The sequence below is a fragment of the Orbicella franksi genome, chromosome 11 (assembly GCF_964199315.1).
Source record: "Orbicella franksi chromosome 11, jaOrbFran1.1, whole genome shotgun sequence".
NCBI classification, from domain to species: domain Eukaryota; kingdom Metazoa; phylum Cnidaria; class Anthozoa; order Scleractinia; family Merulinidae; genus Orbicella; species Orbicella franksi.
In genome coordinates this window covers 6,119,757-6,134,042 of record NC_138155.1, presented here as the reverse complement: position 1 = coordinate 6,134,042, position 14,286 = coordinate 6,119,757, and the positions used below count along the sequence as shown (strand labels likewise).

The window sequence follows — 14,286 nt, the reverse complement described above, 5'->3', positions numbered from 1 at the left end:
CTTTCCTCTCGCATTTGATTCAAATGGTATTTCACACATTCACATTATGTAGATGAGTACTATAATAACATAAAAAGATATACAAATGTACTAACGGTTTTCCAATCCCCCTAATCTCGTTCTGGCCAATTCCCTGATTTCTTGTGGGCTTCGTCCATTAGAGATCTGAAAACAAGATTACAAATCCCCCGTATAATTACCTCTCGGTTCTTACGCAGTCTCAAGTGCCCTTTCAATCAATTACAATAAAAAATTTAATCCATTTAAAGCCAATATGAGTTTTTGAGTCATTAGCAAGAATGAACTTGGGTCGTTTGTTTATACAGCACTACGAACCCTAGCCGTGACAAGAAAAGTAAAAATCCCCCTGAATAGTGGAGATTTCAGTCTAATGGAATGCCATCCACGTTCTTAGCCACGTTTTTCTGTAGTGATCTCGCAAAGGCGGTAATACAAACATCAAGCACTCTTTGGATTAAATTTTTTAAGGCGCCAATGCTACCTCCTTGTTGATCTTTGTCTTCCATAGTTTGTTGCACCATCGCTGATTGAGCTTCACACTGCAATATACCAAGCAGACGGTGCACCATGTCTAATTCACTGCTGGTCCGAGCTCTGAACCAGGGGTGCAAGAGGAGATCAAATAATGCACTGGCGTTGGGATGGGTCAGGTCAAGATATTTCTCTCCCATTTCCCTGAGGTCTTCCACTGACGAAATCTTGAAACTGTTGGCAACTTTGTACATTAATTGTATAAAATTATCACTTGGCAACATGTGGCGTAGGTGGGAAGGACTTTCAACAGCAGGGTCAAATATTCTGTCGAAGAAAGCTTCAAATGTTTCACCGTTCTTTCCCCCCCAGAAGTTGTCTTGCTTTAAATGGTGCATTAATAGTTCAAGTCCACCCTGGATTGCGACAAGAACGCGGTGCCTTATATCTGATTCAGTGCTGATCCAAATCCAGTAGTAGGCTCTTTTGTGCCAGAGTATGTTAAACAATCCAGGAAGCGCTCCAACAGGGATGTTGTATTTCCTTACAAGCCCCACGAGATCCTTTATTAAGGACATTTCTAAAGGGTTCATAGCTGCAACCTTGTGGTTACCCTCGTGGCAAGCCATTTGGATCAATTCCTCGGTGACAACCTGGTAAACATCCTTCAGATCATGGTACCGATGACTTCCAGCTGAGGAGCTTTCTCGAGTCGCTTTCGTTGGCAGTAAAGGAACTGCTTCATTTTCTCTCTTGTGTTGGATGGCACAACTATCCTTGGATGAACTTCCTCCCAGTGTGTCATTTCCTTGTCCTGTGGCAGGTTTTGAAGACGTAGATCGCTCGCCTTCCCGAATTCTTTTCTGGGAAACGCGTTGTTCTTTTGTATCTCCCCTTTTTTCTCCTCGGTTCTGAATCAACTGCTTATAAAATCGCATTGGGTTTTCTAAGATTTCCTCAACTTTCATTGCTAGGAATTCAAGAATCTGAGGGTTTTCGATGTAATCTACACCAAACAGATTGTACGACCTCACAAAGAAATGTCGTAGATCTCTCTTCGTAAGAGCTGTCAAAAGGTTTCGGAGGAGTACCATCATGCACTCGGCTCTATTACTGTCGGTCCACTTCTCCACACCGGTTTCTTCGATTGTCAGCAAAAGAATGTTTTTCAGATGGAATGAGACCAAACTCTTCGGCTGAGTGCAAAGATAAGCGCGGTGGATTTTCTTCATGCAAACGTAACAGTCACGCTGGATGTCGTTCATCTCTTGGCTTAGCAGGTATTCTGCATGAGAAAAGGATATCCTGAAGTCTCGATCTGGATTGCCATTTAACTTTGCCGACTTAGCTACCAAGTGGTACCCCTCACTAATAACCTTGCTGACAATGTCGGGGGAAGGCCATTTGCGCTCTCTGTTTATCCATTCTCTCGCAACCTTTGGCCAGCTGTAAGATCTAAAGGCAGGGATTAAATCAATCCCGTTTTTAACTCGCTCAGTGTCCAGAAATTGTGTTTCCAGTGTTTTATTTCGTTGGTCAGCCTGCATTAGCTCAGCCCATCTAGACAGTCTTCTTTTAAGCTCATTTGTTTCATTTTGACCCTTTGCCTTTTTCTCTTCACCATTATCCCAAGCGAACTCTTCTTTTTTAACTTGTGATTGTCGATCTGTGTTTGATTTTCCGATATCCTCGATGCAGTCCAAGTGCTCTTTCTTTTCTATTTTGCCTTCCAAATCATCACCTGCACCTCTCTGCTTACCAGTCGATATTGGATTTTTTGTAAAATGATGAGAGTTATTCGCAGAATATAAATTCATCATTGATGGTGCTGAGGTGAATTCGAAGACTGTGGGATACCTGTGATCAGCATATGTATCACAACTTTGTGATTGAACTGTGACACATGAATCGCCATTGGAAGTTAACGTCATTCGCGGGCAATTTTCCGCATTTTGGGGGCTTCCACTTCCGTCACCCTTTTCAGGCGTGACTTTTTTGTGATCATTGTTATGTAAAGTTTTGTTATTTGACCGACTTCTGATTTCTTCAGCTCGGGTGGAAAGCTTTTGCAACCTTTTCAAAACGTCTGAAGCAAAAACTAAAAAAGGAATATCTTTATCCGCATTTTTTGTGGCTACGAGTAGTGACAAATACTCGTTGACAATTTCGGCGTGTTCTCTGGTGTAGTCAATTCCGTTGAAAAAAAACAAGAAATGAATAATACATTCCATTTCAGCTGCTGCTTCGTTGATAGAGAGACTTTGTGAGTCGACTTTTAAAAGCTCCGTGTATTTGGAAATGGTTCCCAACAAGTGAGACATAGTAAGTGTTATCGCTGGGCTGTTTGCGGTTTGCTTCTTCAGGTGGGCGGTCAAACGGAGTGGAAAACCATCCATTGAGGTTAGCCGGGAGATATCGGAAACGCAGTCGACTAGAAAGGGAAGAGACGACCCAAAAATTGCTTGAGAAAAATTCTTTAAGGCTGAAGTGGCCACGTACTGTGTATTTTCTACGAGGCACGACTGTAACACGGGATGATCGCTACCTTTGATTCTCACATGCAGGGGATTTTCGAGTGAATATTCAAGCCGTTCCTCGCAAATCATCAAGCTATCCGAATGTGGAAAGATCATAAGATCAATGTCTCCAGCATCGAAGGGAGAGTAGAACTGTAGATCTTCAGCGTAGCTTCCATAAGCCCGTAACATGATGTGATCGTGATCGATTTCGCTATTGTTTGACTCGGTAAATAACTGCCGTGGTAGAAGACAATCGCTAGTAAAATACTTGTTGTACTTCTTAAATATTTCACCGTCCTTTCCTCTCTCTGCCAGAGACTTAAGGATAAAGTTTAGTTCCTCGTCCGGTTTCACACCTCCAGTCACAGCCATTTTCTCAATGCGAAGTGTTGGTCAACTGCGGATTCAAGTTTTTATAGCCTTTACGCATTGAATCCTTCGTTCGACACGTACTTGAATTTCCCTTTGTCAGACTAATTTTGGGCTATTATGAACACTCGGCCATCACGAGGTAGCCTGTTGTAAACTGAAAAGTAGTTGTTGATTCATTACATGATAAATTCGGATTGTTGCGACACGCTTAAGTCGCCGTTTCATCTTTCATTTACTGTTTTTCCAGAGTGCGTACGGAAGGAAAATAGCTCTCTGCCTCATTTCGAAACTGAGGGTCAATCTGTCAAAGAAACATCATCAGTTAACTTTGTTTATACCGGAAAGTATTTAGCTCAATACTTTTAGCCCTTACCGCACATTCCGTCGAAATTGTTATTTATTCGGGGAGAGTTAGGTGGTTAAGTCAGTCTCAAAGAAAAGGAGTAAAGATATTATATGGATATTAGATATAATAAGACGTGGAAGAGTTTCAGTACAACCATTAGCCACGCCACAGAATGTTAAACTAAAGCCTGTTAAATCTCGTAGCTATAGTTATCTTTTTCGTAGTACGATATTTCTTAATATAAATTGGTTTTACCACTTTGGCGTGTTTTTGATAATAAAGCAGGTTTAAAGCAATTTGTCGCCGTACTTATAAAAACACGACCTTTCTATTGGGAAACTGTTCCTAGCTACTTAACAACCGAGAGTGAGGTCTTTAAGGGTGAATCTCAAGGTAAGGTCGAAGTCTGAGATTTTCCTATAAAGACCGAACGTTCGAGGTTAACACCGTGTTTATTACATGGCTTTTTGCTTTGTTCAGTTTCAGGCCCTTGATCGGCCTATCGGCATTACTGGAGCCGGAAGCACAAGCCATATAATAATATAATTAATTAACTCTTGTTCTTGGTCGCAATCATGATGTCGCTCGCACGACATAATCTTCAGATCACTGATTGAGCGTTCGCCAAACGTTGCCTTGAAATAGTTCCCAGTTTTCAAAAAATGTCTTAAAATGTTTAATTTACTCATCCAGAAGCAAATAAAAAGATCACTAAATCTCATGACGCGCCAAATATTATGTTTCACTCTCAGAAACTGAAATACAGTGTAAGCAGAATTCCACTTTACGGTTTCATTGCATAACAGCTTAATTCAATACAAAACAGTCCCTTTTAATTATATGATCGTGTCACGTTTTTGTCAATCAAAAAAATACTCATTGTACCAAATGGATACCAGAAATGGAAAGGACCTGATGAAATTAGTCAGATTTCCCATTTTGATCGTAAGACAGTTTGATGGTTCGAAATTTCTAAGCGATTTCTGTGCCGGAAGGCCAAGCTTGCCATGCAATAAATTCAGAAACGCTTTTCCTTTTAAAGGTTTGTTAATTTTTATACGTTTAGATAACCGTAACATCTCGCACTAACGTCAGAGCTCTCAAAATTGGAAATCTTTGCTTAGTTCATCACTTTGTTTCCATATTTGGTATCAATAGGCCATGTACGTTCGATGTATCAATATTCTAACAAGGCTCCGAGGCTTTCGGGTCAAAATTGTAACTTTTTTTTAACTTTCCTTTTGTCTCTCAATTCCCAAGAGAGACTTGGATACAAAGAAAACAACACCAAATATGTAAGTTTGTCCTGTCATGTCATATATCGAACGTGGCCTATTTCGTACCGCGACCATTTCTATTTTTCTATGATTAGCAAGGTCGGAAACGTGACGTAATCCGGGGGGAGACTCCCATATATAAAGGACAGGGGTGCTCATCGTTCCTTTTTGGCACTTCTTTGGGTGTTCCGCCCCAAAATGTCCACAGTGGGAGCTTTTGAAGTAACTTTTTGGGTATGGAGCTGAAAAACTATGACAGAAGATTAAATGTTCTTTAAGAATTGGTACCTTTAAGTGATGAAAAAATTTAAAAATTCAAGCCACGCCCGCAAAGCAGGATCTCGGTACCATGTAGGGGATATTTTCAAAATTTCCGACGAGCAACCCTGTCTCTTATATATATAGTAGTCCCCCCGTACTTGATCATAAAAAAAAAGGCCTATTCGGGTTACATGCACTGGTTCTAACAAGTAAAAAGGTCAAAAGTGGAAAAATTAAAACCAAGGTGTTTCAGTAGACTTGTGAAAACTGCAATTGGAGTTTTGAACAAAATTTCTAATTAACATTTGTATATTTCTCTTCGTGTACGGAAAGCGCAACTGAAGATTTTAAAAATTGCCTCAACTCTACTCTACTCTAACTCTACTCTTCTCTCCACCGGGCCACGCAGCAGGTATGGAGGTAAATAATATGGCTACGAATCAACAGCTATTGGAGGAGGTTGAGCAAAATATCTAGATTTATCAGTGGTGAACAGGTTAATTATACAGAGCCGAAGCCGAAGGCTTCAGCAAATGATCTGCAAGACACTGACAAATAGGCGATTTGCATGGTGGCGTCATTTGACTACAACTACCAGAATCCTTCACTTTCTCTGTTTATTTTGCTAATCAGGGCAATTGTTTTTTAAACCCCACTGGGAATTCAAAATTTAAATAATAAAGAAAAAACGAAAGGAATTCTGGTAGTTGTAGTCAAATGACAACTTGCAAATCTGCTACTGCGATATTTTGCAATAACCAAGGTCAAATTGTTCAATCATTTGATCACCAAGTTTTTTTGTTTTTTGTTTTTTTTGTTCATATTTAAATCGCTCTCTGATAGCCCGGGCAAGCGATATTACCTTTTTCACACACGAGCTTTGTTGCATTTACGCATGGGCACAATATTGTAAAAACACGTTTCCACAGTATACGCGTGAACAGACCCTTGTTTTTAGGCAGTGCGTTGACGTGATGGGCTCTCGGCCAATGAAAGGGAAGAAAAAACGCATCGAATGATAACAATAATAAACTGCTACATTTGCATCTAGGTTCTTTGTTTTTACTGAGTCAATTAGCTAACAGTGAAAAGTTAAAATCCATTTGTTCTGGGTCTCGAACATCGCTACTTTCTGTTTTGGGTGTTATCTACCATCTGACGCAGTTGCCAGGAAAGGCCGAGTAAATGTCACTTTGAGAAGATTGTAACAGACAGCTGAACAACAACAGTCATTTGTTTGTTTTTAATATGATATCTAAATAACTGTCCGCTAAATCGTACACAATTTGGGTATATGTGTTGACTTATGGTTGTGTTTTAGATAAAATTACTTACTGCTTTGAATTTATCCTCCGCCCGCCACCCTTCTGCCGTGACAAAAATAAAAACGAAGACACTGGATTCCTGGGTTCCTACTAAAGCAGCCGGTTAATTGTTAATTACTGCTAATGTGAATTGGGATATTTCTATTACGAAAACGGGTAGGCATCATTGAAAAGAATTCATCTAATTTTTAAATACATTTCGAAAAGAAGTTAAAATGTGAAATAATATATGAGTCAATCGACGTACAATATTCAGGCACACCATTTTTAAAATGTTTCGTAGTGCCTTTCTTTTGCTCACGGTTGCTGGGCAGGAAGCAAATTCAAACTTAGTGTCGTGACTTGAACTAGGACGGAGGTTGACGCCTTTCATTAGCTGTGAAAAGTTTGAAAAAGCGCTTCAATGTCATCGCGTCTTGACGCTTCATTTTTATCTTCAATCTAGTTTCCCCTGTTTACATTCTTGTGCCGGGGCATAATGTTAGACTCGTCATTTCCGTGAGGGTCGGGACAGCCTTCGGTTCCAAAAAGAAAGTCTTGAAAGGCCTGATATTCAAGAAATACTTAAGTTAATAAGTGGTAAAGCAAAATGAAAACCTCAACTTTGTAAGATATACCCTTCCATGCCCTACCCTCCTGATCTACACTCCCCTTCTCCCCCCCCCCCCCGCCTTTATTTTCGGCTCTCGCTCCTCTCGTATCCTTTTTCTCCTCTCTTTTTTTACTCTCGAGTATACTAAAATCGATTTTAGTATATTCAACTCAGCTTTGAAAGGTCATTGACGCATTTTCTTACAAGAGCTGTAGAGTACAGCTGTCGATGCGATGTTGTGCGAGACAGCTTAAAGTGAGACAAGCTTGAAATGAGAAAGATAAATCTAGTGAATTTCCTTTTGAACATTGTCTAGCTTACGAGAGTTGCTGGCGAATATAGAGATACAGTCAAGGGTGTCTTAAAAGAAGAACTATTACTGAGCGAGTAAAAGAGACCGTAAGCACTTTGATTTGATTCTGACAGGTCAATCGTACGTGCACTGACGAATCAAGCTATGGTTCAGTACATGCAAGCGAATCTCAAACCGCAAACCAAATTGGCGTTTTATTATTACTACTACTATTATTATTATTATTATTATTATTGTTATTATTATTATTATTGTCATTGTCATTATCATTGTCATTGTTATTATTGTTATTATTGTGATTATGATTATTATTATTATTATCATTATTATTGTTATTATTATTCATTCATTCATTCATTCAAACCAATGGAGTGTTGCTGTTTGCGTATTTGTTTGTTTGTTTGTTTTTCTCGAGGCTAATTGGCTTTCCCTTGATAAACAATAACATTCCAAAAATGTTCCTGCTGTTCACGGTTTTCTGACCGAGTTTTACAGTCATAAATTCACTGCCTAATATTTCTAACACACTTACTGTTGCAATCTTGAACGAGCATCGGCCATCCAGCCTAGTTGGGCTTACAGCTCCAGGAACACTGGCGATATCCCCCGTATACAACAGCTTGCAGTTCTGGTTTTCTTGTCGATCAAAAATGTATTTGTCGCAGTTAGGATGACGAAGGCAATTATCCAGACATTGCATCTCAGTCAAAACGGAATGCACTGCAATTTCGTTACCCACACAATAGAATTTCTCGATTTCATTTATTTTCGGACGGTTGCAATCCTCAGTCACGACTGCACAAAGAAACAAGCAAAAAAGAAACAATTATTGCTGTCATTGTTGATGATTTGCTCCTTTTTAGCATTGTTTTTAGACTTAGAATTGTCAGAATTTCATGACCTGTACACTCCGCTCTCTTACATCCTTTTTTCATTAACTCATTCTTACCTGTCATTCTGGCGCTGTGGTGCAGAATGGTGCATCAAGATAACGAATAAGTTCTTGGTGCGAAAAGGACCGCTGACTTTGAAAGTCCACGTTTGTTAGGACGAAAGTATAAAAGACAAGGATAAATAGACAACGACCGCAAGTGTTGTAGTTGAACCTGGAAATTATTCTTAATATTAGGCCTAAAAATTGCAGGTTTTGTCCTGTTATCCTGAAGAGTGTTTACTTAAACGATTACACTTCTCGCCCTCGTTTTCTGTAAGCAATAGTCAACTCGGCTATGCCTCGTTAACAAAAAGGCTGCTGCTTCTTTGCGTTCTGAGTCGTTGTGTCCTTGAAGGGGATTTATTGATACAGATTTGAACGACTAGCAGATTCATACTAAAACAGTGAGATTATTCGCTCTCGATTTCTAAATACCTGATAGAAATCTCGAGCCCATATTCTTATTGTTTAACAGTGTATGCACCAAACACTTAGAACATTAGTTTGCCTCTAACCCGATCTGCTTTCGGAAACACTACCGAGGTTAATTCGGTCCTCTCGAAAAGTGACACCACTATAGGGAAAACAATGCCGCTAGCTGTGCCTCGTTATTTTATCGCCAGCTTTTCGTCCATGGACGTCTGGCGGAACACATCTTTGCGTTCACGTAACTGACATACACTCACCAACATCAAAGCATAAAACGATGAAGGCCAAAGCAGCTATTAACAAACATCCCCTCCGAGAAAGAGTTATATTCCAAACTAAAAATAGAAAAATGTAAAACACAACAGAGTAATTTCCGGGTGAAATGTTTCAAGTCGGAGATTGGTGAATACGAAATCCTAAGATAATTAGTACGAATATTTTTACCATCCAAACTCGACTAATAATTGAATGGAGAGAAGGTTTCTGGCAAGTATGTAAATATATAATGGACACTTTCTTGGGCATACGGAAAATTAAGTTTGGTCTCAGCTGGGTTAGAGCCATGTTTTTCTACAAAATGACTGCAATTCAGTAGGAATATAGAGAACCACCAAGGCTGTTAATACTTACACATTCTGGCTTCACAATTTCCGGGTGAAAATTAGCAACTGCCTTTTAACAACTCCGTAATGTGCAGAGTAAAAAAAACTACTGCAATGACTCATTTATTATTAAAACGTTTCTCACTCTGCGTTCGTAGCCAAAGTGTCATGTTTATTTAAACTAATGTATTTTTATGTAGAAAAACAAACTTTTCAAACAAATTAAGCAAACAAGCTTTTCTTAATTAAGAACATCTCTTTCTTTGCTCGAATCTTCTACATGCAATTTTCGCTCAATCGCCATTTTCATGATCCATTTTTCAGTCTTGCTTATGATTAACGTGAACGGTCAATGAATAGTCGTCTCTTTTAGTTTCAGTTATATTAAAACGTAAGTCGTCTACAGGCAAGCGCTCCTACATATTTACAGCCAGGAGTTTGCAGTAGTTATTTAAAGGTTGGCAGCTAGAAGAAATGCGTCCTCTGGTTTTACAGCAGATGTTAACTTATTGAGATGTGTTCAGATAACGGCTCATCAAAAGTAAACTATGTAGGGCACAAAAACAATTCCTTGCATTCGTAGACTTGTAACCTCGTTATCAGTGACATTTTTAATTTCTTCGATGTCAGTTATCTGCCTCTTTGGTCTTTAAGTGCTTTTAACAGCTTCGGTAATTATTCACAATTTCTAAAAGCCAAAATGGCCATTACGCTTCTGAGTTATTAGCTTTTGCATAAATTATTAAGCTATTTAAATTTACCCTATCTTAATAAACCAAATAAACAAAGCAAAATGTAGGTAAAATTAAAATAAAGATATATTTCCCTGGAGTCTCAGAAAACTAATTATATTCCGTTTTTAAAAATTAACGGAAACATTTTTAATTTATCTTTTTGCGTATTCTCACATAACATATTCCAAAGTCGACGTTGTATATTTATCATACAGGAAACTCAGTTTTCGGTATCTGCCCTGTTGTCAGGTTGCTATTCAATTTAACATCTGTTCTTGGCGATAATAAGGAAGATTTTAAACCAACATTCATTTTCATACCAAATTAACAGCTCACGTATCACTAAATAGCTTTTATTCGTTTATCACTTACTGATTGAGCAAGCCAAGTTCAAAACTCGAGTCCCTTCATGCTTACAAGATGCTGTTTGTTTGAGATCTTTTTAAAATTTCAAAATTTTGTCGACTAGTCGAAAAAAACAAATCTTCAAGTTAAAGCTGACTTTATATGATCTCCTCCATTGTTACAGTCGCTTAGACCGTTACAATCTCTGCAATCATTGAGATTCGCTACTGTAAAAGTCAAGCGAGCCTAACGATTAACACTTTTCCAGACGATATCCGCAAACGTTACGGAGTGAAAAAAAAAATGCCCCAGGGGACCTCGATCAAACTACAACGCATGGCATTGTGGTATAGTCATCATAACAGCTATCGCTACAATCTGTGAAGAATGGTTTCCATTTGATTACAAAGATCTTCAGGGCCGTAGCTAATAACAGGCAAATCGAGGCACTTGTCTCAGTCATTTTTTTTGTTGTTATTTTTTTTTTGTTTTTCCGTTTTGTTGTTATTTTAGACATCCCAAACACCCTGAATGTCCAGGAAGGAAATTTAATCATAGACATTGCCTCAATGATAATTTTCTCATGAACATTGCCTCAGATATAGTTCTTTTTTTCCTCTGGCTACGGCCCTAATCTTTTCAAACAAAGCGAAAGCTACGATCGCAGAATAGTTGTTCTAATATGATCGCAGCAATAGCTAATTTAGCCAGCATTTAATTATTACTTCATCGGCTGGCTAAAATATTCGGTAACTGAAGAATGATTTGAAAGTGGTCGTAATTTGCAACGTCAATACCTCTCAATCTTCTGCATATCTCGCCTCGCTGCAATACCTCATGTGCTAAGCCGAACTCTGACCGCCGTCTCTGGAGTTTCATAACTTTTTTCGGTCTCAAAATCTCGCTCGGAGTTTCGTAAATTAATTTTGAAGGAATTTTTCTCTAAGACCCAGTTCAGACGTCGTGCTTCCGCCGTGCCGAACCAAATTGCAATTAGGTTCGACTGTGGCACGGCAGGAAAACAACTTTGATTCAGATGCCGTGACAGAGGCGAACAAAATTCAGGATATACTGATGCCTCGTAACAATTCTCCTCCTAACTCCCGGTGGGAAGGCAATCTCGCCAAAATACATTAATACAATTCATGAATTTTGTTTAGCGCGGCAGAAGCACGACGTTTGAATCGCTGCCGTGCCAGAGTCGTGTAGCACGGCAGAGCTTGTCGAACTTTATTACTTGCCGAACTTAATTCAAAAGTTTGATTCAGACGCCGTGCTTCTGCCGTGCTTTTGTCGAACTTAATTCCTGAATTTAGTTCGGTACGGCAGAAGCACGACGTCTGAACTGGGCCTAAAGTGCTAAATGTGTCATATCGGACCCAGTTCGCCCGCATTTTATCTGCGAAAGGTAAGTTATTTGAAAGACACCTGCATGTCAGACAATAACAGCAAATAAGACTTTTAAACATCTTTTATTATCCATTTCACAACGTAAGTTTCATCTTTGCTTCGAATCAACGCCACAGTTTTTTTCAGCTAAGCTCATTCTTGTATTTCATTCTTGCGGCTACGGGCTCGAATTTTAGATTTTGTTCCTAAATGATTGCTAAAGAGCATCGATTTTCTCAAGAAACGTTGATGGTACTCATTTGACCAACATGCCCTGAGTTCAGGACTGATTATATCTCTTCCTATCGTCAGTGCGGTTGACAATATATAATTCTTGAGGCGAATCTCAGTTACAATTATAGCAATTTGAATTCAACGAAACTTCACAGTGATTCAACATTAGGGCAGTCTTCGAGTGATTTTAGAAAAACCAAAACTTCCCTTAATTATGCTATAAGCTTCAAACGGCAAAAAGAAAATACACTGGACAAGCCATAAGTCAGCAAGTGTTGACTCCATATGTATTACATTCCGGCATATATAAATATATAAGAGCTTTTATGTATCTTGTTCCTCACACTTAAATACAACATAAAATGCATATTATGCATAATTCGCGCGTATGAGTGCTGCTTTGGTTGAGCTCTGTTTGCTGGGTGATAAAACTCAACACTCCCAAGTGGGATATATTGGCCACAGGTGTGGCCGTTCATTTTGATAGCAAGCTTAGAAAGCTTAAACTACAAACATATTAAAGTATTAGCCCAGCAAAGGTGAGGGAGAAATCGCCATCTAATGTAGAAAATAGAGGAAATGGGGTGTGGAGGGAGGGCAAATTCCCTTCACTTGCTAAGAATGCCGCGCAAAAGAGAGAGTGGACCACAAAAAGAACTCAGTCACATCCTGCGTAAGGATCTCAGGAAACTGAAGTCGGGTTAATCGCCATTTCCAATCTTATTTTCTACATTTATCTACAGACTAGTGCGCATTTTTGTGCCGTTATATACGTTGTAAGAAGTCTTGGACAAATGTACAAAAAAATGAATAAACATGGCCATTCAATGTCCTTTGTTTGTGTTCTCTAGCCCTCTCTGCCAAGCTGAATTTTAATATATCGAAAACGGTCTATTAAGAGCAGTGGTGAGTTCGTTATTCAATGTACCCGTTTAAGTTATTTTGCAACAGTGACCATGTGTCACCAATCAAGTCTCGTATTATACGTTCACATAGATGATCGGGTTGTGCTGGTTTTTGAGTTCTGCACCTAATTGATTACAACTGGATTTATTTCAAATACGTCTTTGGGTCACCGTGAAGTTGTTAGTCGAGCCGTGGGCTAGCGCGCGTGGGCCCAAGAATTATAATTGCCATGAAAAAGTCAAGTCACATGACCACACAATTATCCAACTGAAATGTTTCCTGATAATGTTAAGGAAGATTATGTTAGGTTTGACCAATATAAATTTTTAAGACGGAATCCACCAGAAGTTCGAGTAACGAGTGGACAAAAACCTAGTACCAAGATTATTTACATCGTATTGCAAACTTGTCAGTGTACGACTGTTTTAAATATCTTCTAAAAACAAATCATTTCTAGCAACACCAAGCGTAAAAAACGAATGTTGAACTTCGTATGAAACACTTGAAAGTACTGGTGAAATGAAACTGATAATGAAATTTTGCCTGTCTTTGCACAAGTTCTCTGAGCTTTGAAATTCATTTTCTCTCGTTCTCATGGGAAATTGTTTTCGGTGTTATTTCAGGCAATTATTTATGTGTTTACTTTTAAGAAAATTTATAATAAAGTTTCCATATAACGCGCGCTCTGATTGGCTGAAAGAGCGTGCTTTATCAGAGAACAGAGCACAGGTTATTGACGGTAAGTTGGCTTTCAAATTTTTCCTTTGGAATTTTGACAAATTTGCCCCAAATTAAACATCCCCTGTGATTCAGACAAACGCAATGGAAACGCGCTATTTGTCTGTAGTAAATATGGCTCACAGAGACCATTGTTAGCAACAGTAGCGTTAAAACTGTACTAAAATAACAAGTTTTGCTAGATTCCCGCCGACAAAACACGTAGCGAAATAAGCAAATTCTCAACCTAAACAGTGCTTCGATAAAAGATATTATGTTTGTTGCGAAGGCAGAAATTATACTTAAGAAGTAAAACAACGACCGAAAACAACAATTGAACTGTCTCTGCTTATGATGAGAAACTTTATTTTGGTAAAAATGCTCAATTGCTCAAACAACACTTACATGCAGTGTAGTAACGCTCGTTCTCCGGTCATCTCAGCGAAGTGAACCGACGAGTGGTCAGTGCAAAGCTTGCTCTGATATTCTCTTCTGTGCT

At 38.9% G+C, this 14,286-nt stretch overlaps 1 protein-coding gene and 1 pseudogene across 2 annotated transcripts; both read right to left on the bottom strand.

Annotated features, from left to right (window-relative positions):
• Window positions 1-369: 369 nt before the first annotated feature.
• LOC145502358 (uncharacterized) lies at window positions 370-3,488 on the bottom strand (annotated as a pseudogene).
• Window positions 3,489-6,397: 2,909 nt separating this feature from the next.
• Window positions 6,398-9,570, bottom strand: LOC145502467 (uncharacterized). 2 transcript variants are annotated; one of them, XM_081481793.1, is made up of 3 exons: window positions 9,491-9,570; window positions 8,030-9,195; window positions 6,398-7,138 (listed from the first exon to the last, which is right to left on the bottom strand). In XM_081481793.1, exons 2-3 carry the CDS (start codon window positions 8,195-8,197, stop codon window positions 7,034-7,036), a joined length of 273 nt encoding a protein of 90 aa, XP_081337919.1. In that variant the 5' UTR covers window positions 8,198-9,195; window positions 9,491-9,570; the 3' UTR covers window positions 6,398-7,033. The 2 variants fall into 2 exon arrangements, with proteins under 2 accessions (XP_081337919.1, XP_081337918.1); XM_081481792.1 differs by having other exon boundaries at window positions 8,030-9,513.
• Window positions 9,571-14,286: the final 4,716 nt, after the last annotated feature.